Source organism: Malus domestica, chromosome 05, assembly GCF_042453785.1.
Source record: "Malus domestica chromosome 05, GDT2T_hap1".
Classification (NCBI taxonomy): domain Eukaryota; kingdom Viridiplantae; phylum Streptophyta; class Magnoliopsida; order Rosales; family Rosaceae; genus Malus; species Malus domestica.
This window is the reverse complement of record NC_091665.1, coordinates 42647005-42672427: the sequence shown is the minus strand read 5'-3', so window position 1 is coordinate 42672427 and position 25423 is coordinate 42647005. Positions and strand designations below refer to the sequence as shown.

General features: G+C 38.6%; 4 protein-coding genes and 1 non-coding gene across 7 annotated transcripts; 3 read left to right on the top strand and 2 right to left on the bottom strand.

Moving 5' to 3' along the window:
* The first annotated feature begins 2524 nt into the window (after positions 1 to 2524).
* Positions 2525 to 3416, top strand: LOC103434849 (pathogenesis-related genes transcriptional activator PTI5-like). The gene has a single exon (XM_008373212.4). The coding sequence runs from the start codon at positions 2653 to 2655 to the stop codon at positions 3223 to 3225; it is 573 nt and encodes a 190-aa protein (XP_008371434.1). The 5' UTR covers positions 2525 to 2652; the 3' UTR covers positions 3226 to 3416.
* A 623-nt stretch (positions 3417 to 4039) lies between these two features.
* On the bottom strand, positions 4040 to 5600 carry LOC103434850 (ethylene-responsive transcription factor ERF098). 2 transcript variants are annotated; one of them, XM_070822793.1, is made up of 2 exons: positions 5208 to 5598; positions 4040 to 5072 (listed from the first exon to the last, which is right to left on the bottom strand). In XM_070822793.1, the coding sequence occupies exon 2, from the start codon at positions 4957 to 4959 to the stop codon at positions 4309 to 4311; it is 651 nt and encodes a 216-aa protein (XP_070678894.1). In that variant the 5' UTR covers positions 4960 to 5072; positions 5208 to 5598; the 3' UTR covers positions 4040 to 4308. The 2 variants fall into 2 exon arrangements, with proteins under 2 accessions (XP_070678894.1, XP_008371435.1); XM_008373213.4 differs by having other exon boundaries at positions 4040 to 5600.
* Positions 5601 to 7854: 2254 nt separating this feature from the next.
* On the top strand, positions 7855 to 7927 carry TRNAE-CUC (transfer RNA glutamic acid (anticodon CUC)). The gene has a single exon. It is a non-coding gene; the product is annotated as a tRNA-Glu (tRNA).
* On the top strand, positions 7866 to 12887 carry LOC103434852 (negative regulator of systemic acquired resistance SNI1). Its single transcript, XM_008373215.4, has 16 exons — positions 7866 to 8236; positions 8495 to 8561; positions 8760 to 8853; positions 8948 to 9028; positions 9126 to 9209; positions 9457 to 9528; positions 10148 to 10229; positions 10310 to 10359; positions 10471 to 10683; positions 10759 to 10829; positions 10944 to 11013; positions 11127 to 11192; positions 11361 to 11516; positions 12065 to 12201; positions 12354 to 12436; positions 12595 to 12887. The coding sequence occupies exons 1-16, from the start codon at positions 8131 to 8133 to the stop codon at positions 12648 to 12650; spliced, it is 1488 nt and encodes a 495-aa protein (XP_008371437.1). The 5' UTR covers positions 7866 to 8130; the 3' UTR covers positions 12651 to 12887.
* A 348-nt stretch (positions 12888 to 13235) lies between these two features.
* LOC103434853 (peroxidase 19) lies at positions 13236 to 16217 on the bottom strand. 2 transcript variants are annotated; one of them, XR_011581627.1, is made up of 4 exons: positions 15712 to 16217; positions 15384 to 15584; positions 13546 to 14923; positions 13236 to 13485 (listed from the first exon to the last, which is right to left on the bottom strand). XR_011581627.1 is itself a non-coding variant. In XM_008373216.4 (3 exons), exons 1-3 carry the CDS (start codon positions 15988 to 15990, stop codon positions 14342 to 14344), a joined length of 1062 nt encoding a protein of 353 aa, XP_008371438.1. In that variant the 5' UTR covers positions 15991 to 16217; the 3' UTR covers positions 13236 to 14341. The 2 variants fall into 2 exon arrangements, 1 of the variants encoding a protein (XP_008371438.1); XM_008373216.4 differs by having other exon boundaries at positions 13236 to 14923.
* Positions 16218 to 25423: the final 9206 nt, after the last annotated feature.

Below are 25423 nucleotides of genomic sequence, written 5' to 3'. Positions count from 1 at the left end.
TGTGTTATTCCAATCAAAGAACCCAGAAAACTCAGAAACCATGATCAAACAAAAAAAGCCATAAAACTTACAAACCAAAAATCTTGTTGTATTCAGAAGAAAGAAGAAAAAAGGGGCTTTTAGATGCCAAATTGAAGGTGAATCCATAGATAAATGAAAAAAAAAATACAAATTGAGAAAATAGAATGTGAAATCACAACTTAATTGACCGTACCAAATTAATCAGACATACACTATATAGTACCTAACCGACCATACCGAATGGATAAGACCTAATTAATAGTGCCTAAATGATTAAGGTACATTCATATAGGTACCATGATTTAGGTGCATTCATATAGGTACCATGATTTAGGTGCATTCATATAGGTACCATGGTTTAGGTGCATTCATATAAGTACCATGGTTTAGGTGCATTTGACTTGGTACTATGATTTATGTGCATTCGACTAGGTTATATGATTTAAGCACATTAGGACATGGTTTAAGTGCATTCGATTATGTAAAATATATGATTTGGCTATTTACATTTCCTCTATGCTTTGAATGGTGATAATGAATAATTTGAATTAGGTATTTGTTAATTCTTGTAACGTATCACTAATATTTTTTTGAATTATGTTTATCATTTTAGAAAGTCAAACAATAATCAATGCCAAAAAATATGGAGCAAATTAAAATCAAATATTTAATAGGGGCATTATAGGAACCCAAAAAACACATTAAATATTTCAAAACAATAAAATATAAATTTTAGGGTAAAAGACTGTTTACTACCCTCATGTTTCGTGGTTTTCAATATTTAGTACATCAAGTTTTTTTCGTCTCAGATTCATACCTAAAGTGTAAATTTTGGGACAGTCTCATACATCCGTTAGTCAAACTGTTAAGTTTTATGTTAACTGTGACGTGGCGCACTGATTGGGCGCCACGTGTCATCCACGTTTTTTTTTTCTTTTTTCTTTCTTTTCTTTTCTTCTTCCTTCTTCTTCTTCTTCTTCTTCCTCCGACTGCAACTTTTCCTTCCTCCTTCTTCCTTCCCCTTCTTCCTTCTTCTTCCTTCTCCTTCTTCTTCTTCTTCCTCCGAAATCTGGGGAAGTTTGTTTTTTTTTTTTTTTTCTTCTTCTTCTTCCTCCGACCTCAACCTTCTTTTTTTCTTCCTCCTTCTTCTCCTTCTTCCTTCCCCTTCTTCTTCCTCCTTCCTTCCTTCTTCTTCTTCTTCTTCCTCAAAAAAAAAGAAAAAACTTTCATCTTCCCCCAGATTCGGAGGAAGAAGAAGAAGAACGAAGAAGGGGAATGAAGAAGGAGAAGAAGGGGAAGGAAGAAGGAGGAAGGAAGAAGGAGAAGAAGGAGGAAGAAAAAAAAAACTGAACTGGGTAGATTCAGAGGAGGAAGAAGAAGAAGAAGAAGGAAGAAAAAGAAGAAAGAAGAAAGAAAAAAAAGAAAAAACTGAATCTGGGTAGATTCGGAGGAAGAAGAAGAAGAAGAAGAAGAAGAAGAGAGAGAAAAAAAAAAAAAAAAAGCTTCCCCAGATTTGGAGGAAGAAGAAGGAGAATGAGAAGGAAGAAGAAGGAAGAAGGGGAAGAAAGGGAAGGAAGGAGGAAGGAAGGAAGAAGGAGAAGGAGGAAGAAAAAAAAAAGAAAAAAAAGAAAAGAAAGTTGCAGTCGGAGGAAGAAGAAAAGAAAAGAAAGAAAAAAGAAAAAAACTCGGATGACACGTGGCGCACAGTCAGTGCGCCACGTCACAGTTAATAGAAAACTTAACAGTTTGACTAACAGATGTATGAGACTGTCCCAAAATTTACACTTTAGGTATGAATCTGAGACGAAAAAAACTTAATGTACTAAATGTTGAAAACCACGAAACATGAGGGTGGTAAACAGTCTTTTACCCTAAATTTTAATATTTATGCTGACATGGAAATTTAGTCAAAGGACTATAATGAATATATAATCTAACATAAGGTTTTAATTGAATTTCAATCTTTATCAAGGATTAAAATGGAGAAACCTTAAATAATATGTTACTAATTAAAAAAATAAGCATACTAATCAACACTTAATAATCTAATCATTATCTTTCATGTCATTTAATTTACAAAATTTAGTCTACACATTCAATCTCTCTAACATTATCCATTCTTAGATCATAGTATTAAAAAATTGTTGAAAGGTCAAGCTAGGGACCATATTGGGTCAATAACGCCACCCACAACCTAAGAAAGTTTATATCACGAACGCCACGACGTCATATACCCAAGAAAAGTTGGAGTTGTGATGTATATCTATATGAGCCCAAAATCAAATTGCTCGTCCAAATTCGAGCAAGAAACATCTTCATGCGCTCTTTGCAGATACAGTCACCTTTGTTGACTTTACCAACCCACCCATATCAACAAGCCAAAGTATATAGTGCAAATGAATTATTAAATTAGCTAATTTGACTACAATAATTACATATATTTAAATAATCATAATTTATACAATTAGATATCATCATCTCTCTCATGCCAAAGAAAATTATGGCCCTACGTTTGCCTCCCTTTTTAGTCAAAGTTAAATACAAGTCTTGAGCTACATACAACAATCTTCACTATCCTTTTGTTTTTTTGCCAATTCATAAAGCTTAGGAGGAAGAACTAGCTAGGAAGCTATGGCTTTACACTTCTCACAACAAAATGAACTCCCATTGAATGAGAATGATTCACAAGACATCGTCATATACCAAGTCCTAAATGAACCCGTGTCTCTCATCCCCTCATTGTTGCCACAAAGATACCCAATCAATCGTCAACCAAATCGCCTCGAACCCACAAAGAACATCGGAAAAAAGCACTATAGAGGCGTGAGGAGGCGTCCGTGGGGCAAGTACGCAGCTGAAATCCGTGACTCTGCACGACAAGGTGCGCGTATGTGGCTAGGAACATTTAACACGGCTGAAGAAGCTGCCTTGGCATATGACCGAGCAGCTTTTCGAATGCGCGGTACTAAGGCCATGCTTAATTTCCCAGCTGAAATTGTGGCTGCATCTTCTTCACCAACATCATCAGTTCACAAAGTCGGGCCAAGTTTTGGTGTAACTTGCAGCTTAAATGGTAAAAACAGTACTACTAATTCAGACTCAAGTGGAAGTTGTAGTATGCTTTCAGTTGGGACACCAAGATCGGAATCTGAGACTGAATTAAGTGCCGTGGAGGTACCAAATATGCAGGGTCAGATCATCTAGTAATGTTCTTTTTAGTTATAAACTTCTGGTTACTAAGCGTTAGAAAAGTGTGTAATTTTTCTTTCATTGGCTAGTTATTCTCTTTTGCTATGCCAACATAAATGTACTGTAAGTCTGCAATAAGTGAGTTTTATTGGTTTTGTAATATGATTGAATGAGTTGGAGCTTATTTTGTACAGATACATTCTTAATTTTGGTTTTCTTTCTTTGAGCTTCACAATATTGATAAGGCAGTAGGTAGATACTAGAAATCATAATCTGCCAGTCACAATTTTGGTTTTGTTGTTAAGAAAAAGAAATGTAAAATGTCATTTGGATACGCTGATCAGGTATATAGAATGACTTGACTTCGAATACGGAAGAGAGATTAGTAAATAATTCAAAGATTTAAGGTCGGTTATGCAGTGGGTTTGCTTTCTTAATTTGTTTTCTTTTAATAATTTCAAAAAGATGGTTCATCATGTGAAACTAGATACACTTGAGAGTTGAGATGGCCAGATTGAACTTGGTATTCATGGGAACCTTTATGTCCTTTACATGAGAACCTCTATATCCTTTTCCAGCCTTTTCTTTTTATCTCGCTTTCCATTTGAAGCCAGCTTAGAGAGGTCCTTTTGATGGTAACCAATCTCTCAGATTGAGAATAGTAAACTAAAATTGCATGTCAAAGAACATAAAATTATTCGGAAACCTGACAACATAAATTACAGCATATAATGAGCGGTTATAACATTGAAGCCTTTTGTTTTGTATAAAATCCTAACACTTGCTGATATGTCGACGGGGTTAATTAAGTAAGGGAGCCACTAAACGCTTCTCTGAAATCTTAACAAAGCACACTATAATTGTTGATTGATGATGTTGCATATTACATAAGAAATTGTGTATGTATATCGTGTTCTGCTATCTCTTCTTCTAAGGCTAGTTTCAAAGAAACTTACACAGCATGTTCTTGACTACAAATTACAAATAATTCCGGACTGCTAAATTTTTATTTGGGCAGCAAAGAATGTTTTACAGACTCACTCATGTAGAAGATAAATATACATCAGAAGCATATTTCCTTTCTTATTCTAAGTTTTGTCAAAAAGAAGACAGCAAACTGTCCAAGTAGTCACTTCCCAGGTCTTGGAACTCAAATACATCAAATTCATCATGATCACCCAACATCTTTTGCATGCTCGCCTCCCTCTTCACTGCAGGTTTTCTTTCCTCAATATTTTCTTCCCAATCTCTCAACCTTCTCCTACGAGGATTTGAACCGATATTTGTGGATGAACAAATGCTGAAGCAATCCAATCCCATAGCCCTTGCAACTGTTTCAAGGGGGAAGTTAAGATGTGCTTTTGAGCCTCTAATTCTCAGAGCTGCCTTGTCATAAGCCAAAGCGGCATCCTCTGCGGTCTCAAAAGTCCCAAGCCAAACCCTAGCTCCTTTCCTTGTTGAGTCCCTAATCTCGGCTGCATACTTGCCCCACGGCCGCCTCCTAACTCCGCGGTAGTGCTTCGTAATTTCGACTTTCTTTGCTCTCTCAACCTTTGCTTCGCATTCCGAATTTGCAGCTCCATTGCCTTCTAACTTGTCATTGCAAGACTGCTCCCTATTTTGTGCAGGAGCAGCACCACTGTCCAGAAGTTTTTCCCAGGCCTCAGTTCCCATTGATATCCACCTACCTAGACTTGGTAGCCTTTGTAGAACTTCCATTGACCCTTCTCTCCCATCAAGAGGAGGCATATCTTCCCAGGATTGAGACTCTGTTGCGCTTTTCACTTCTTTTTTCACTCCATTCACACCGATAAAGCTCGCCCACACATCCTCTAGTTGTATAGCTTCAGATGCTGGCTTTTCTGCAGGATTATCATTATGTATAGTCATATTTACACAAAATAGTAAGTTGATATGAGGGGAGAGGGGAGAGAGGAGATTGAGAGAATGGGGAAATATAAAGGTATAAAGAGAAACGCGTGAATAGCTGAGATTACTTGTGGCTCAATCCAGCTGCTAACTTCATGGAGGATTTCAGGATTTTAAGTGCTTATTAATAAAACAAGATGTGGGATTCATATTTTAAGTCTCCCACATCGACTTGTTGCGGTGTTCTAATCATTTACGCGGCTTGATCCATGTAGATTCTATGCACTTAGTGTTTTATATTGTTAAAACCTTCCTCAAATTCATGAAGATCACATAAGAAATAAGTAAGACGACGAATTGAAAGCTGGATATAGAGTATAAGTTGAATTTTTATATTGGCGTGTTTACTCCTCTCCCTATTAAACGATCCTAATGTCACTGGAATTCTACATATAAAATCGTTTTTCCCTTACAGTACCCTCTAAAAATAATTGAAGAAAAGTGATGTCTTTAGAATTGTATTTTAGAACTCAGCTGAGACAATATAATATCATATATAGATGGCAGAGTCAGGTGGAAAAGGATTTGGATCATTTTAGTAGATTAATTAGCAGAAATATCCAATCTGAACATAAATTAATTAGCAGAAATATCCAATTTGAACATATATAATTAATTCTTGTAGATCAGATCCCTTTGACTTGTAATTGAAGCCACTGTATTCACAAGTAAAATCCTTGTGTACTCTTGAAAAAAGATGAAATATTGAAACCCTTTACCGCTGGTTTGGTATTTCTGTGCTTTGAAAAAAAACTGTTTCTGCTGTGCTGTGAGAATAAACTCATTTTTGTTGTTTTACGTTTTCAGCTTTTTTTTCACACAAAACTGTGAAAATAAGTTGTTTTTAAGTGTTTACCAAACATCTTTTTGAGCTTAGCTTTTTTTTTTATACCCACTTTTTATAAAAGTACCTCAATACCAAACCAGTACTTAGTTTTTTGAAATATTATATGGCAAATAGAATTGTTTAAATAATTGTAAAACTACATCCGATTCAACCTTTGTGATATTCATTTTTTGGACTAGTCCAGTCCAATCTAAGAAACCGAGAAATTGCAGTGAACACACGGTATCCAATAAGCTGGCATATCTTAGAGCCCAAGACATGCCAACTTGATTGACAAGTAGATGCATAAATACAAGCTATCAATGTCATGAACTAGCCACAAGCTCCACCTTAGAATAATAAAAATAATAAGGGCTGATGACAAAAGGGGAGCTTTGATTGTTGCAGATCAAAGCAAGGGATGTTGTTATGAATATGCGGCGTATGAACAGGATTTGGAGTGGAATAGTTATCAAAATCAGTGGGTGCATTTGAATTAGGCGTTTTAGAAATGCATGCAGAGCAAAAGGGTTTGACTTTGATCACTTCTCTTTGCTTCTGTTGATGGCAAAAGGAGAACGTATTCTTGCAAACCTTAAGATGTTTGGTAACTCTCGCTGATTTTTTTCACTTGTGCTAGGATGTCATGCACTCCCTCAAGCTTCAACTTGATGTCGGTTTTTCTAGACCTAAACATTTGCGTTCAAGTTCGATTATACCTTCTTCATAAAGCATAATAGAGCTAACTACATTTTATACTCTCCACGATTTAGGTGGTTTTTGAAAGACTTTTTAGCTAAATTGGTCCATGAGATTGACATAACTACTCCTCACTTTAATTTATGACAATGAAAATCGATAGCAATAGTTCCTGAATTTGTCCACCGTGAATAATTTTGATCTTTTCGTAAAAAAAACTATTAATATCTTATGTCACATGAACAACCACGTAACCTACTTTTAAAGAGTATTTTTATCATCGATCATAAAGATTTGGCTTACTTCTACCTAACTTGGAGGATTTCAAGGTGGCTTAGCACAAAATACCATGCATTAATACGTGCTTAAATCAATCATAAACTTAATTAAGGCATAACTTCTTTTTGGTTTTTTGATAGCGAGAGAGGAGTAAATGAGAGATAAAAAGGGTGTGAAAAATTTATAATAAAATAGGTGAAGAAAAAGTGTATATGAAAACTAAAAGCAAAAAAATTTGAATGTTTTAAGTTTTTTTCACTTTCAACTCTACATTCTCCCTCCCTTCTTCTATCTTCTCCAAGGTTCTAAAAACCGCTAGGCACTATTCGGGTTACGGGTTGGGGCCTAACGCCTAGGCGGCTAGGTGGGGTCTAGCTGGGGGCATAGGTAGACTAGGCGGATTTAAGTAAATTTATTGCATATTGTATAAATAAGTGCCGATATACTTAAAAAAACACACATAATTGTATTGTGATACATAAATTGCAACATAAAATAAGATATAAATTATAAAGTATTAGAACATATTGAAAACATGGGGAACAAGCATATAATGAGTGTTCATCCAAGTATTCAACAAGTTTTTTACATTTTATTGAAAAATTAAAATGCAAAATGAAAGTTATCGATTTTCTATCTAAGTGAGAGTCTCAACATAGGCGGATGCCTAGGTGAATTTGGCAGGCTATGCGAGTGCCTAGGCGGACACCTAAGCAGCTATAAGCGCACTTTCTTAATTTTCAAACGCCTAGGAACTAATCAGGGCGATGACCCAATGCCTAGCGCCGCCTTTAGAACAGTGATCTTCTCCTCCCTCTACTGTTCCACCCATTTTGTTCCTATTATCTCTTGTTGTTGCATCCAAAACAAAATTTACTTAAAATCAACCACTTAAATGAAATAGCAACACCTCCGTTGTAGTCTAGTTGGTCAGGATATTCGGCTCTCACCCGAAAGACCCGGGTTCAAGTCCCGGCAACGGAACTCTTTTTGTTACCAATTTTCTTATTTCATGTTCTAAATACAAACGGCGGCAGTCCGCGGGTATTTGGCGGGAGCACAATCAAACAAACGCCGTCAGTCCGTCTCCGGTATTTGGCGGGAACACAAACCCAATTTCTTTTCTTTTTACTTTTTCCTCAGTCCAAAATACGAATTAGGGTTTCGAAATTCCGACAGAGCAAAAGATGGAGAAGCCCGGCAGTACGAGAAACGTGGGAGGAATCGAAGAGAACATATTAGCGATCCTCGATTCTTCCGAAGCTAAAGACAATCAGGATGCTTACGAGGATAGTAAGTCTTAATTCTTTTGTTCCCTTTTTGTTGATAATTTTCTGTTTGGTTCCCGAGAAAATTTGCCAAGAAAATGAACATGGGGAACTAAAATCAATTCCGCTATCAGTTGTTTTGATGCCTGGAAAACGAAAGTTATAACCCCGTTCTGTCTCGAAGTGGGAATTTTACCGGTTTATTTCTATTTTTTTTTTCTTCCAACATTTTTGTCATGGATCAAAACAATGGTTGCTTATTTATTTGGAAATTGATGAACAGGAATCACTTTTCTGGAAGCCGTTCGCGCTGCTTCCATTGTACCGAAAGACGGAACTCCACCTACCTAGTCTCTCTCTCTCTATCTCTGTGTATTTAAATTCAAAAGGAAGGAAAAAGATTGGATCTTTAGAGTAAATTACCTTGTTAATAGGCATAAGTTTTACAAAAGATGGAAACTTTTGTACATTGTAATAGATGTTTACGATATATATCTTTGCCCAAATAAGAATAACCAACTTCTGTTCATGTCAATTTTGTTTGACAGTGCCATGTTTGAGGCAATCTTCTCCATCTTGAGGATTGGGAAGTCTCTAGAATTGACCATGGAAAGTTTTCGGCTTTTGAATGAGTTAGATAAGGTACTCCAACACTACTTTGAATCTTCAATTTATGTTTTTATACAATCAAATTGTGCAGTGTTTTCTTACAATTTTTTCCCCCTGTATGTTTTAGCGTTTTCCTCGGATATATTCTTCCGATGTAGATAATTCAACATCATCCAGTAGCGTGCCCGAATTAATCGTGGTTGAAGAGGTACTAAGATTTTGTTTTCTTTCCCATCTGTTGATATATGTTTTATGTTGTAACTGATTAATATTGCATCATAATGACATTTATGTGTGCTTGTTAGGCTTGGTATCCCTTCGCTTCCTCCGAAAATGCTAGTAATGAGAGGGGAGCTACTAATAACTCTGGGGGACCAGTTGACTCCTCTGTGAGTTTGCATTATCTCGATGTTCATATTCATTAGTAAATTGTAATAAGTTTGTTTAGTTTAACTTTTCTATTTCTTTTCGGAGGAGTCACAATGCATAGACAAAGAGTAATAGATGCACCGTAGACACTTGAGTCTAGTGTGAAAGCTTCTTCCCTTTGTTATGTTTAAGATCCTGGGGAATCTTAATTTCTTAGCTCAGATCTTAAATTACACCTTGATTGAAGTGTTCTCATGCCAATGGTAGGGTTTCCAACTTTTGATACAAGACCTTGCTGATGCAACTGATGAAGCAAACTTCCAAGCATCAGAAACAAAGGTTAGTTTACTTGCACTAAGATAATAGAAAAGGTATATGACAAGATTGTGAATTAGTGTATATCTATGGATATGTCTGATAAAATTGGTTTCTTTATGACTGTTTATGACTTGTGGGACATGTGCAAAACGCAAATGCATCTTGGTCTTGAACCAGCATACATGTGATATGTACCTTAGAAACTAAGATAATTGTGGAATGCAAAAATGTGAGGATGATCATGGAGACAACTAATAGTGTCCATCTATGTGCATAGTGATTCAGGCACAAATATGAGTCAATCAGGTTCAATATGCCTCACTTGATATGTAGTTCTGTGTTCACCAAATGTAGGAATTCTTCTTATGTTCTGAAGATTCATTCCATGGTTTAGATATTGGTACACTGTCGTTATTTTCTTTTTAAAGAGGAATCTGAAGAGGTAGGTGTCAGATTCAGAGAGCATCTTATGACTGTATTGTGCATAAGCACTCAACCTGTGGTTATGAGTTTTGACTGAGTTTTATGTTTCCGGTAGTTTAATGCAATAGAATTACTTAACCTCTAGTCTTGTTTCCCCAGATAAGCGAATTTTACCACCCTTATTTGGTCTTATATGATTTTTTTTTTTTTTTTGCAGACTTTAGCAAACATGCTATTGTTTCAATACCTAATTAATGTTTTGGAATGGGACTTTCTACCTCGTAACCGTATCTATAAAGGTAAGTTGATATCTGATTATCTGTAATGTTATGTGCCACTAGCTTTCTGGAAGTTTTAACGTGCTCCTTATTGTGTGCAGAAACCATGAACTGGGTAGTTCTGAGAGAGTCGTTAATCAACATGCTTCTGGTATACCTTTCTCTTTCAAGCCATGAATACCGAAGAGCCTGTTTTTCGATTGTGGAATACATTAAGTGATTCTTATACCACAACTCTTACCCTCAAACGTATTATTTGAAGGTGTCAAGGAAAGTAAACCAGAAAAGCTTGACGAAGGATTGCTTGACCATTATGTGTAACCTGTATCAAACCCATGCTGGATTCACCGATGATCTGATATGTTCAAAGAAATCTGTGGCACAACCCGCTGAAAAATTTGATGCTGCTGCTGCAATTGCTTTACTCGAGATAGGAAATAATACTTGCATAGCCATGCAGAAGTTTCTAGTAATTGTAAGTTGCTTAGAAATGTTTGAATGGAGGTTTGTATAATGATTTCAGCAGTGGCACTAATTTTGGACTTTTCAGATTATGGAGCTTGATGTGTCCAAGCAGAGTGCAGATATCCAAGGTTCTACTACCCGAGCTGATGGTATCAGGTACTAGTTTCGTGTTCTTGAAAGAATGATGGTTGCTTCCTCTCTCCTATTGTTATGTATCATCTTTTATTTTGATCATCTTGATACGAAAAATACTTTTGGCATTTGGTGCAGATCTCCTCTGTTGGAGATAATTCTGGAGGAACTAACGTACAATAAAGATATTCTTGACCCATTTCTCCAGGTTCATATTTCTTTAATTGCTATCCTCACCCTCTCCCATTTGCGGGTTTATATGTTTCTGTTTCCCTGTACTGTTTTCTTCTGCTAGTATATTTTATGAGGGTGCATTTGCAGGTTTTCGATGAACCTAAATGGAAGCTTGAGATAGTTGTTAAGTACTTGTGGAAATATATTGCTAAAGTAAGTTTCAGAATGCCTAGATATTGTCCTGACATTACTTTTATTATTTATGTTCCCTGTTAATGTCTTCCTGAAGGCATTTTGATATTGTTATGACGGAAGTTGAAGCACACTTTTCCCTCATTGATAATGTCCTCCCTTAACTTCATCATGTTCTACATGTTGTAGCCTTCCATTCGCACTCGTAGGTCAAATGGTCCTCCAGATGATGATGCATCTTTCAACGGAGCGTTGAAGTGCTTTTCAAATATCACCAGCGCAAAAAGTACCATAAAGAAGATTAGGACAGAAGTAGTGCAGTTGCTTTTAGCACATGGATTTCAGGTGATTATTTTCATTATTCATTCTAGGGCGATGTTTTGGTTGATTCTTCAAAGGATGTGATGTTATTTTTAACGTAACATTCATATTGTGTGGGCACCTGTTTGCATGGGTGCAAAAATGTTCATTTGTGGACTGTTTGTAGCACATAAATATAGCTTGGCTTTTCTTGTGGGACTACCGAAATTTGTCAATTACTGTGTGCTGTTGATTTTGAGGTGGTAATGCAGTCAATGACGTTTAGAGGGCATTGTGCAAGCAAAATGCCTGAAAATTGTCTGCAAAGACCTTAGATGAGGTCTTGTTTTCCAATTTCATGACACTTGGACAACTGGGATGAATCGAGATACATCCATATCTGATTTGATGGCTAAACAAACATACTATGTACAACGTGTATCTGTGCATGATCTCGCACCCATATTCTATGATAAATTAACACTCCAAATGGCATTTATCTTATGCTGTAAGGCTTATAATGTTAAGTCTATCAGAGTAGCATGTCTTACGCTTCAACCATAAGTTTCTTAGACTTCCCAAGTTTTTTTCAGGCTCATTTGTCGCTGCCATGTGAAAACCTTCTTGTTGGAGACACCTCTACTTCTGATGGAGAAACAAGTAGCGGCTTGCTTGTTGAAATATGTGAGAATATAATATCAGCATTCAAAAATATGAAGGCAGCAGACAAGTAAGCTCGAATTAGAATCAGTTTTTACTTGTTTGTTTCTTTATTTCCTTTGCACATGTTTTATGCACGGTAACTTAAGCACGTAGGCTTTTTCTTCTTAACCTCGTATTATAACCAAACCTGGTTTCGTATTATAACGAAACATGGTTTAGGCGCATGGAGGTCTTGTCACTTGGAAAGGAAGCACTATTTACGGCAGCTACGATCGTATCAGCAAAGTCACAGTATGTTACAGGTAACCTGGATCAAAGCTCTAGTATCCTTACGTGTATTGGCTGTACTTGAATCTTGATCGCGTCGGTTGCTCAGGGAAAGATTCTGATCCTAGTCTACAACTGTATTTTTCGTCCGAAGAAACAATGATTGAGCTTTGCTCGTTTCCTCATTTTTCAGGTCAGCTGCAAATAGCTATTGGTGAAAGCTTAACAAGAACTGAGGAACGTGCGTGAGAGTTGTTTTTTTTTGGTCGGTCCTAAACCGTCATGGCCGTCTACTTTTGTTTTAGGATTAATCTGCATTAGGTTGTACAATCGCAGTGATATACTTCAGTCAGGATAGAATTCAAGTATTCGAACGGGTTGTCCTGGACTGCCTCATGAAATGGCTAGTATTAAACAGAAAAACCCAGAAGAATGTATAAACATTGACGAATGCCATCTTTCAATGTACCATATTTTCTACCTGAAGATTCACATGATCAATCAAGAAAGACAAATATTACACCGCACAAGTTTCAAATTCCAGTCCTTTCCACTGCTAAATGATTCTTCACTCGATCCGACCGATTCAATCATGATCGGTGTTCGATCACATCATTCGAGTTCCTGACATGATTGCTGACACAATTAAGTTCAGTCGAACGCAAACGCCGACGGAATACACTGCAAATACAAGGGGAGTACACTAATCTTGAACCCGTGTGGCCAACCAATTCATCAATGCCTTCTTGCATTCAGCACAAACACTATATATACGTACTATTTTGTGATTATTTGAGATTTTTTTTTTTTTGGTCGAGAATGAAGCTCCATTGATGAAAGGGAAACCCAATTTGTACTTAGAAAGGCTTAAACCTAAACAAAGCACAAAGTCTTACAAAACAAAGTAAACATAAAATAGAAACCAAGCGCAATAAAACAAGCTCAAAAAAGAGAGCTACAACCCCAGCCATAAAGGGAGGCCCACACAGATTTAGGCCCGTAGGCTACCAAAAAAAGCAATGAACATTAAAACCCTAAGCTCCAGAAGAAAAAAACCAGTCACCACCGCCACAACCGCTACTACCTCCGCAAAAGAAGACATCACACCAAACTGAAAAGTCACCACCGCCACAACTGCTACTACCTCCGCGAAAGAAGACATCACACCAAACTGAAAACTACACCCGAACCAAAAACTAGATCTAAGAGTATTACATAGAGTCAATCCATCAAGAGCCAAAGCCTCCATAGCCACACCTGTAAGAAAAGTCACCAAAAGTAACAGGAGGAGGGGGAGGGCAAAGGGGGTGTGTATAACACCCTTGTTCCGACGTGAATCGTTCCATACTTCGTCCAATTTTTTCGGTAAGCCGGATCGACAGTGAGTTATAAAGGTTGGGCCTTGTGTCAAGATAGAGCCCAACACTCAGAGATCTAATTCATGGTTATGAGTTGGAAAAGATGAAGGGCAGGAAGAAGGAGGTAGGAGAAAAGGGTGTGATGGGGAGGGAGGAGGGGGATGGTGGTGAGCGGCAGTTGACTGAGGAGAGGGTACAAAACTGAGACAAAAGCTTAGATAGATGAGACAGAGCTCATAAAAAAGCATAGAAAAAGAAAAAAAACAGGAAAAGAAGAAGGAAAAGTAGAAGAAAGCAAGAGAGATTGAGGACTGCCACAGACCCAAAAGCCAAAGGCTAGGGCCGGCGGCTGAGCAAAGTTTTCTTTTGGAGCTTTTTCAGAGAGAGAGAGAGAGAGAGAGCATCAAATGTTGGCGGCATTCCTTGGTAATATTACAATGGTCGTTGAACGTGTAGCTAGGCTAGCAATATACAACAAACCAAAACAACGAAAAAGAGAAGAAAAAGGCCGAACCAAGGGTAACCCAAGAAAAAAGAGTTACCCAAGATTCAATCGAGTAATTCAAAACAAATAAAAATATATCATAACATATGCAGGCTACAATCCTTCCTTTTCTCCCCATGCTTTCTTCCTCTTTTCACACCTATTGAACCCATTTTCTCCATGGCCACCGCAAAAGCTTGAAAGAATTTTTGTTTATCTTGTGCCAGAGCCTGGACAATTGGCTTGGTTCTTGGATCCGAAGATAGAGCTTGGTCTGAAGCTAGCAATCCCAGTTTAGCCTCTAAATTCCCGTAATAAGCATGATCAAACACAAACGGCGTAGTCACATCAAATGGTGCAACAACGTCGGCATTTCCACCAAAATGTGGGCATGACATTCTTAGGGCCCTCAGGAGTCTCTGGTCGATAGCTGGGTCGGGCTGCTTCGAGCCCCGGTAGTCATACAGCCTGCTTACAAAGTTCCGGCAATGAGCAAAGCCAAATGTATGTGCACCAGAAAGAACAACCAAGTCTTCAAGTGTTAGCCCTTTTGAATTGAAGAGTTCGAGTAGCTGATCCACTGTGAAATTTGCTTGGGGAATATTAGAGGGCACTCTTGAAGCCATTGATATTTTTCCATCCCACCTCCCTTTCGTAACTTGATAGTATGGACCCCCTGCCTGTCCCAGTTAAATTAGAATTAGAAAAATGTAAATATGTACGTGCATAAAATTAAAAAGGTAGCGATTTTGAAACTCCTACATACGAGTTCCATAAGCTATAGTGAATGTGTCAAACCATGGTATTATGTTATATCAGAGAAGAGTTGGTACTGATGTTGGATACTCTCACTTTAGCTTATGATCCGAGTATTTAATAATTTTGAAAGTTAAATTGGAAGTGCCGAAATCATAGCATATGTCATATATTACATATGTGTTGGTAATGATTTTGACACTCCCACTTCGAGGTGTGTAAAATTATTGAGTACTCAATTTCGACTGCCAAAAGCTTAATTGAAAGTGCTGAAATTACTACGTTATGTCTTATCACACATAAGAGTGGATAACAACTACAGGTCCACACTCCACATTGCAACTTATTAGAAATTAGAGGGCAAAAAATTGATCTAGGACTTACCAAGTGGACATAATCTCTGGCTGCAATTGCAAGTATGTCTGCACAGGACACGACACCAGGACATTTGCTCTCCACCACAGCCTTGGCTTTCATCACGCTTTCAAAACCTTCCTGTCTCAGGTCCTTGTTATCAGCTGCATCCTTCTCGGCCAACATTTTGTTGCCCGGCTTTGAGTTTATGATTATCGATGCGTCGCAGCCCTTCGAAAAATAGCGTACCAGAAAAATTAATAAGGTGAATATGCATTAAAAGTACATTAAAGCTTACATGCATGCATATTATTAAACCAAACAGATGTGCATTATTGTTGCGTGGAGTTGTGATTACTTCTACAAAGCAGTCGTGGAAGAAAAGGCGAATGGTTGCCGGGCCGGACACAGGCGATGCTTTGAACTGTTGGGATGTGATGGATCCGACAAGTTGTTCGAGTTGAGGACATGATCTGGCATAGTAATTAACCGAGAGTTGGCGGCTTCGATGAGTCACATTGGCGGCGGTTTTGGATGAGGAAATTGCAGTACTATTGTGCAGAATAAGCAGCAAGAAAATGGTCAAACAAGTGAATGCAAACGAAGAAGAAGAAGAAGAGGAAGTAAGGACAGGCATGGTTTTTGGAACTTTGGATATTGTGATGCAGCTTAAGACAAAGAGTGGAGCAAGTGGAAGTTCGCTGGGGACAAATTGCCGTTGTTGAACATATAAAGAGAATCAGGACCCGTGAAATGAAGTGGAAGCACATGAAGGTCTAATGTATAAAAAGCTAAAATGAAGCAGCCGCTTTGAGGCTTGCAGAGTTATAAAATTACACAAGTGGACTGGCTTATATATTTAGAAAAGTGATATACCATCGTTTTATCTGGCATTCATTTTTGTTTCCTTGTTTTCGCACTGAATAAATTAAAGAATAATCAAGAGACAAAACTATAAGACAAATCAGAAGGAGAAAACGAGAGTGTGAAAATCTATCATTTGTATATATCAATTGAGAATAAAATATCTAATGAGGTCTAGATGCTTAATCTTACTTTTATAGAGAATCATTCACGTGTATGAACACCAAATTAGCTAATTATATTGGCTAACCACCTAGTTTTCTCTATTGATTCTGTTTAGCCAAATAAATATGCATATTTTCTTATGTAACTGAATAAGTCTATAATAGCATAGACATAGTTTTAAGCTGGAGCGTTTGTCTCTTTGCACTCAAGTTCAAACTCTTTTTACGTAGATTAGAATTTATATTGGTGTAAAAAAAGAAAAAAAGTTCTGAAATATATAGCTAACTAGTTTCAAATGGCGATGTAAGGTTTGGGAAATTTGTGAGAAGATTAAGGGCAAATGCTCATCAGTGCCATGGAATGGAACAGTGACTACAAATTTAGTTGTGATTCAGAGGCTGATCAGTAGCTGATGCTTGCTGGGTGCATGCTTGGGGTAAGATGGACCCCAAACCCACTGACCACCCAAACCTGATGAATTCTTTTATTGCAGAGAGCATGTGCAAGGAGGGACCTTATATATCAGATCATAAATTCCTTTGTACGTATATTTGTTTTGATTTGGAAGAATAGCTTATTCACTTGCCCATTTTTGTATGTCTGAATAAATGCAAGCTTTTTGTTGTGAGTGCAGTGAAAGCTGTGGACCATCTGATTTATGGACCTGAAAAAGAGAAGGCAAAGCAGCCAATGGCTGAAAGGTCAAAATTTAAGTGGGAGTCCAGGCCCCAGAAAGATTAATGATGGTAAATTGGTGATGTAGACAAAAATAAAAGGACTTTATATCTTACCTTTACATACTGTCATGTAAAAAAATTAAAATACATATTAGTGTGTGATAATTTTTTTAATATTATTATCGTGGTATTTTAATTGTAGAAAGGGTAAACTTTGTATTCAACTATTTAGTAATGGCCACATTGCACTAACAATACTTCTAGCTTATCACCTAAGTTCATATAATTAAGGTAAGGTGAGGACTCTAGAGTCAGACACTTCTAATTAGGAAATTTTATATATCTTAAAAGATTTCGATACAATTTAAAAAAAAAATTACTTAAGATATATATACCCTTCTCGATGTGTGACGATTGTATTTGATCCACTTTTTTATTTTTTATTTTTTTTACAGTACGAGGGTAATTTTATTGATAACGAAAAAATAAGTTACACCTAGTCAGGGAGGACATAAACCTTACCCCTCAAAAAACAGAGACAACAAAAAGGAATACACTAAAAAGAAGGGGGGACATAAACCTTATCCTTCTAAAAACAAAAAACGAGAATGATACAAAGAAAAGGGGGGGGGGGGGAGACATGAAACCTAACCTCTCTAGAACCAAACATAAAGGTCTAAACCTGCAAAACAAGTTAAACAACACCATAAAGTTAGGAGAAAAAAAAGAAAGTGAGACAAACATGGATGCCGGCATGCACATTAATTTGAGAAGCGGTAACCAGGCAAGCCAACATAGTCAGAAAACAGAGCAGCACGAACCGCCACCGGAGGAGAATCATGTCATGTTAAAGATGGAGAAGACAAGCCCATGTTAGCAAAATTATCCGCAGCAAGATTTCATTCGCGATATATGTGAGATGCATAGAAAGTCATTTTCCAAATGCGATCAAAACAAATAGACCATTGCGTATGAAGAGGCCAAGGAGGATCAAAATTAGACGATTGAAGAGCAAAAATAACACTAGAACTATCAATTTCCAACCAAAGACAATGCCAACCCCGCTGATAAGCAAACTCAATACCAATAATAATTGCTTATAACTCTGCAAAAAAAGAGTTGCGATGACCAATCCGTTGACAGAAACCTCTAAGAAAATGACCATGGCAATTCCTGAAAACTCCTCCACATGCAGCAGGACCGGGATTTCATTTAGACAAACCATCTGTATTAAGCTTAACCCAAGGAGGAGACCAAAGGACATGAATAATAGTAGGTGCCTTGCAAGGGATATGTTGGATCCCCAAAGAAGAAATGATCTGAGTGTCGAAACCTTGAGAATAACCAGGAATAAACTTCCCACCATGAACAATCGCTGAATTGTTAGACATGCAAAGACGATGAAAATAGATTAGACGATCCTCAAAAATAAATTTATTTTGAGCCTTCCAAATGGACTTGGATTCTCTGCCCTCCCAATTCGGTGCCCTCCCCGTGCCCTCCTGTTTGTGTGGTCACGGTTAAGCCACGTCAATATTTTATATTACTATTTTTTTTTTGTCTTATTATTTTTATAAAAAACAATATAAAATGTTAGCATGAATTAACCGTGACCACACAAAACAGAAGGGCACGGAAAGGGCACCGAAATGGGAGGGCAGAGAATCCAAGTCCTTCCAAATAGCTGAAACAGTAGAAAGACCTGCAAAAATCATTCTAACCTAATTGACATGCTGTTACATCTCGGAATAACTAAATTGGTGCACACGTAATCATCTGTTCACATACACCATAAAATAAACATAACCTGATGCTTACAGCGCCATTAGATTAAATAATTGTAATTATTGGCGCAGGAGCCCATAACCTAATGCTTATTAAGCTTTCATATTTTTATTCCCCATCAATTCATATTTTTATTCCCCATCAAGTAGGTCCTCTCCTTCCAGATTTGTTTCAGCTTTTTAACAGAAAAATGATTTGTTTAAAACCTGCAGGCTTCTCTTTTGAGGCCAAATATATACAAAAAGACCTGCAGGCTTTGAACTTTGAAGTCAAACTTGAACATTCTTGGGTTTTGAAGTCAGGAGCTTAAAATATGGATCATGTTTGTGGTGGCTAGCGGCTGCCTGAGACTCTAAATTTCCCATCAAAGGATCAGTTTATCTAGGATTTTGTTTTCTCTTGGGCTTGCTGGAGCGCACCCAGGCACCCAGCCAAGGGTTGGACCCACCGAATAACCGAGGTTGTAGAGAAACCCTAGCTAGGGTTATATACACATGCAGCTAGGTTCAAATTCAGAAGTTGTAAACTTATATTTTTGTTGCCCATCTAGGAGATTTTGATCATTTAAGCTTCTATAGACGCAGAGTTTTAGGACCTGACTATTGGGCCTTACTCCTCTTTTCCAGTCCCGAGCCTTTTGTTAATAATTACTTTTTCTTGACTTCATGCCTAAGCCCCATAGCTAGGGTTTCCCTTTATTGGCTTGATATATATATATATATATATATATTAATCTCAGCCTCAGAGGGCTTATGAATGAAAGAAAGAATCCTTTTACTCTTTGTCTCAACTTCTCCCTTTCTCTCCCTTTAAATTCCTGTACTATTCTTTATTTTCTAACAATTTCAGCTTCTGATCCAATTGGGCGTACCAGTTGGTATCAGAGCCCGTCAACAGATGGGCAAAAACACACCATCCGCTAGCTCTGACCCTGACGTCGTCGCCGCTGCGGTGGATGTTCATCATGAGCACCTCCATAACCAGGTTGATGATGTTTACGACACCATTGCAGTTTTGGAAAACCAACAAGCCTCATTCCAGAAGTCGCTCAACCAACTAAGCGACTCAAACACGACCTTCCAAAATACCATGACCTCTTAGTTCTCAGCCTTCCAGTCCTTGTTGCTTGACGAGCTGCGCCTCTTAAAATCAGCCCTCCCACTGCTACCCTCAACCCCCCGCGATGCTCTACACCCAACCTCCAACCCTCTTTCCACTCCCTCTTTCCTCCACCGACTACCACCTACATGGGCCTAGGCCTTTTTAATCCACCTACCTTAAACCCAATACCCACTTACACTCAGGCCCACCCATTCTCAACCGAACCAAGCCTCTTCATCCAATTGTCACCTCACCCTTACACCCCCAGCCCATCCTTTTCCCATTCATTTCATGTTGCACCATCCCCCACCCTTACTTCTACTACCCACACCCACCCAACACCATATACTCACCAACAACCTCTCAATCACGTCAAATCCATCAAAATGGAACTCCTTCGTTTCAATAGGGAGGACCCCTAAGGATGGTTAGCCATGGCAGAACGCTATCTTGACTATTACGAGGTCCCCCCTCAATAATGGGTCCTTATGACAACACTTAATTTTGGGGCAGATGCCTCTATTTGGATGTGGGGTTTCGAACAAAGACATGGCATAGACAATTGGGGTCTTTTTGTTGAACTGTTGCTACAACGTTTTGGTGGGGGTGATAGAGCTAATATTGAATCACAGCTCACCCACATCTAACAAATGGGCACTGTGGATGACTATATAACAGAGTTTACTAAACTCTCATGTAGGGTGATTGATTGGACAGAAAATCAGCTTAAACATGTTTTCTTTAGAGGCTTAAAATAGGATATTCGCCATGATGTCCTAGCTCTCGAACTCGATTCCTTACACCAAGCTTAAAAATTGGCCAAAATTTTTTATACCAAAAATAAGTCCAAAAGAATTTCTCGCCCAAATTACTATCGGCAATACCTTCCTTCTAACTTTCCAAACCCATCCAACCCCAACTCCATCCCTGCCATCTCATCCCCTAAACCCCCATAAACCCCAAACCACTCATTTCGAGTTGAGGTTCAAGAAAAAATTCGCAAACGTGAATGCTTCCATTGCACAAAACATCATGTCCCTGGACACAAATGCAAAGTTCCTATGATTGTGATGCTTGATTCCCCTACCACTGAGGATGATTCTATTGAATTTCATGATCACCAGTCGGAGGAAGAACTCCCTCATAATCCCCCATGTCACATGCTAGAGCTCTTTCTGCTCCCTGAACTTAGCATGGGTCAACCAATGAGATTGCAAGGCTCTATTAACTCCCTTCCGATTACGGTCTTGATCTATTCTGGAGCTGTTTGCAATTTGCTCCATACGGATGTTGCACACCACCTAGGCCTGCCAATTGAACATATTGCCCCTGTTCATTTCACCACAGCCTCTCACACTCAAGTTGCTACATCTTCGCGAGTTCATGATGTTGATGTGAATATGTAAGGCTACACCCTTTGAGGTTCATTCCTCATTTTGAACATACCAGGCTATGACCTTATCTTGGGGTCTGAGTGGTTGGAGCCTCTCTGTTTTATAAGATGGCACTTCAAACATAAAACAATGATATTCAATGTCCAAGGCCATACCCACTCTTCAAGGACTAGTCAAAGCCACCCCACCTTTTTGTACCTGTCACTCACTGAAACCCATTTACGCACCCAACCATCTCACTTCCCAACCAACCCCACCTACTGCTACCTCTTTCTCTCCACCAACCCATACCCACCCATCCATTCTTTCCATCCTAACACAATACCACCATCTTTTCACCATACCATCTGGTCTCCCACCTCAACGCCACATAGACCATAAAATTCCACTCTTACCTAACATTACACCTATCTCAGTATGTCCTTATTGATACCTACATTCCCAAAAAGCTGAAATTGAGAAACAAGTGCAGGAACTCCTATAATCAGGAGTAATTCGAAACAACAATAGTCATTTTTCCTGTCCAGTTCTCCTTGTCAAAAAGAAGGATGACTCATGGCATCTTTGTATTGATTATCGAGCTTTGAATGCAGCAACCATCTAAGACCGTTTCCTCATCCCAGTTATGGATGAGTTACTTGACAAATTGCATGAGGCATCCATATATTCCAAGCTGGACCTTCAGTCAGGCTACCACCAGATCCGCATGTGTTTCGAGGATATCCCAAAAATAGCATTTCGTACACACGATGGCCATTTCGAATTCTTTGTGATGCCATTCGGCTTATCCAATGCTCCATCAACTTTTCAAGCATTGCTGAATTCCATTTTTAGGCCATACTTGCGTAAGTTTGTTCTTAGTTTTTTTAATTTTATGATATCCTTATCTATAGTCCTTCATTGGCTACTCACCTTTCCCATTTGGATATTGTTTTTCAAGTTTTGTCTACTCACAGCTTGAGGGTAAAGCTTAGCAAATGTTCATTCGGGCAAGCTACGATTGACTATTTGCGCCATTCTATCTCGGGCCAAGGTGTGGCAGTGGACAGTTCCAAAATTCAAGCAATCACAAAATGGCCTCAACCGTAGTCTTTCAAAGGCCTCCATAGGTGCTTGGGGTCTCACGGGTTATTATCGGAAGTTCGTCTGTCATTATGGCCTAATTGCAAAGCTCTTGAATGATATGTTAAAACGGGGCAATTTCTCATGGACACTAGACTCCATTGTTACATTTAACAAGCTTAAGCATGCGTTGGTAACCATACTTGTGCTTGCTTTCCCCGATTTCACCAAACAATTTGTAGTGGAAACAAATGCATCTGGTATGGGTATAAGTGTTGTCTTATGCCAAGAAGGTCATCCAATAGCTTACCTCAGTAAGGCTTTGTCCGGTCAAAATCTCAATATCTCTACGTATGATAAGGAAATGTTTGCCATCATCTTTGATGTGCATAATTGGCGCCATTATCTCTTGGGTCAACAATTTCGGATTGTGACTAATCACGAACCCATCAAGTTTATCCTTGAGCAGCGTATGATGACTCCACAATAACACAAATGGCTTGTTAAGCTTCTTGGGTATAATTACACAGTAGACTACCAGCTGGGTTCCCAAAACGGAGCCCCGGATGCACTTTTTCGCCAACATGAGTTGATGCCTCTTATGGGTTTGTCCTCTCCAGTTTTTAATTGTATATCGAACCTGCAACAATCATATGCTACAGATCCACAGGTTCAAACACTTTGGCCTTCATTGCTCTAAATACCAAACAGTAGTGTGCGCAGCTTCACACTTGTTAATGGTGTCTTTCATTACAAACAGAGAGTTTTTATCCCTCTTACATCACAATGGCGTCCAAAGATCATAGAAGAATTCTACTCCTCATTGCAAGGTGGCCACTCCGGCTTTCTCCGTACTTACAACTGAGTATCTTGTAACTTTCTCTGGCCCGACATTCGTAAGGATGTAAAGAATTTTGTATCCACATGCTCAGAATGCCAACGCTAGAATCATGAGAATATTCCCCATTCCCGCCAGCATATGGCAGGATATAACTTTTGACTTCGTCAAAAGATTACCGTCTTCCAATGGCTACACAATCATTTTGGTAGTTGTCAATCGCTTCACTAAATATGGCCATTTTATTCCACTAAAACACCCATACACAGCTGCAACCGTTGCCGACATATTCATCAAGGAAATCTTTCGTCTCCATGGCATGCCAAAGTCGATTGTCTCGGATCGTGACCCAACCTTTCTAAGTCACTTTTGGCAAGAGTTTTTTCAACAAAAAGGGCACCAAACTGTGTCATAGTTCAGCATACCATCCACAATCTGATGGCCAATCAGAAGTCTTAAACCGAACACTCGAGCATTTTTTTCGATGCTTTTCAGCAGATTGTCCTCACAAGTAGGATGCCCTCCTTCCCTGGGCCAAGTGGTGGTACAACACCACTTTTCAATCTTCCATTAAAATGTCGCCCTTCCAAGCGTTATATGGACTACCACCCCTAACCATTCAATCATACATCCCTGGTACTATGGCAGTTAACTCGGTTGATGTGGTGTTGCAGGACTGTGACAAGCTACTCCTTCTCTTGCGTGCTAACTTGCAGCTGACACAGAATCGAATGAAACAAGTTTACGATAAAGGCCAAACTGAACGCCAATTCAATGTGGGTGATTGGGTCTATCTCAAGGTCTATCCCTATCGCCAACAATTTATGGCAACTAGGCAATTCAACAAACTTGCACCCAAGTTTTATGGCCCATTCCAGGTGAAAGCTCGCATAGGTGAAGTGGCTTACCATTTGAATCTGCCTCTTGACTCTAAAATACACCCAGTCTTCCATGTTTCTCTGCTCAAGAAGAAGATAGGTGCTGCCATTTCTCCAACTTTAATCATGCCCCCTATTGACTCTACAGGTCACTTACATTGGCAACCTGAGAAGATTTTGGACAGAGGGATGTTCAAGAAGAAGAACGTTGCAATCACAAAATGGCTTATACAGTGGTCGGGCCTTCCCACAAAAAACGCCACATAGGAGAAAGCAGACGAGATCATCGCACGCTATCCAGACTTTCAAACCTGAGGACAAGTTCCTTCTTAAGGGGGGGAGTTGTTAAGACCTGACTGTTGGGCCTTACTCCTCTTTTTCAGTCCCGAGCCTTTTGTTAATAATTACTTTGTCCTGACTTCAAGCCCAAGCCACATAGCTAGGGTTTCCCTTTATTGGCTTGATATATATATATATATATATATGTTAATCTCAACCTCAGAGGGCTTATGAATGAATGAAAGAATCCTCTCACTATTTGTCTCGACTTCTCCCTTTCTCTCCCTTTAAATTCATGTACTATTCTTTATTTTCTAACAATTTCAGCTTCTGATCCGATTAGGCGTACCACAGAGCCTCCAACTCTGGGAAACTTAGGTAAAGTTGATCCGAAACAAAGAAGAAAAAAAAAAGAAAAAGAAAAACCTAATTCAGTTCGAAAAGAAAAAGATTGAGAAAACCAAACCACTAAGAATTGTTACGAAAGCACTAAAGAAAGGTAAGTCATGCTCAAGTGGGTAACAAAAGTTCTCCTGATCGATTGGGGCTTCCGTGACCAATTGGTCTATATCTGCAAAAGGGATGAGAGTTGCAAAAACGGTACAAATGCGACGCAATTGGAGGGTGCTGATTGCTCGATTCATCATCGTGAAACACCACAAAGGTGCGCACTTTCCTTGTGTGATTAGGCAGCACAGTCCCTAGTTAGTTTTGTTTCTCATAATATCATCATTCACCAATAAAACACAAGAAGACTTTCTTGTTTCGTGTTTTCCTGATGAAATGGGGATTTACAGTTCCTGTTTGGGGGTGTTATGTCGTCCATTTCAATCCAGATTCTTGTTTCAATTGGGGTTATCATGTTTCATGTGGCTAGTGGCTGGAGTATTTATCATTAATAGCCAAAATTTAATGCTAAATTTCATAAATGTCACTTTTTATAAAAACTTTCAAATATAGCATAAAACTCACATTAATGGACCTAAAAGCCCTCAAAATCCAAAACCCATTTACACAAGAAAAGCTA

Coding starts and splice junctions, on each gene's coding strand:
- LOC103434849 (XM_008373212.4), top strand. CDS start 2,653: ATGGCTTTACACTTCTCACAACAAAATGAACTCCCATTGAATGAGAAT.
- LOC103434850 (XM_008373213.4), bottom strand. CDS start 5,100: ATGACTATACATAATGATAATCCTGCAGAAAAGCCAGCATCTGAAGCT.
- LOC103434852 (XM_008373215.4), top strand. CDS start 8,131: ATGGAGAAGCCCGGCAGTACGAGAAACGTGGGAGGAATCGAAGAGAAC. Junction 11,014..11,126: donor TTCTTGACCCATTTCTCCAG/GTTCATATTTCT, acceptor GTGCATTTGCAG/GTTTTCGATGAACCTAAATG. Junction 11,193..11,360: donor TGTGGAAATATATTGCTAAA/GTAAGTTTCAGA, acceptor TACATGTTGTAG/CCTTCCATTCGCACTCGTAG.
- LOC103434853 (XM_008373216.4), bottom strand. CDS start 15,990: ATGCCTGTCCTTACTTCCTCTTCTTCTTCTTCTTCGTTTGCATTCACT. Junction 15,585..15,711: donor TCCACGACTGCTTTGTAGAA/GTAATCACAACT, acceptor TATTTTTCGAAG/GGCTGCGACGCATCGATAAT. Junction 14,924..15,383: donor CCAGAGATTATGTCCACTTG/GTAAGTCCTAGA, acceptor TAACTGGGACAG/GCAGGGGGTCCATACTATCA.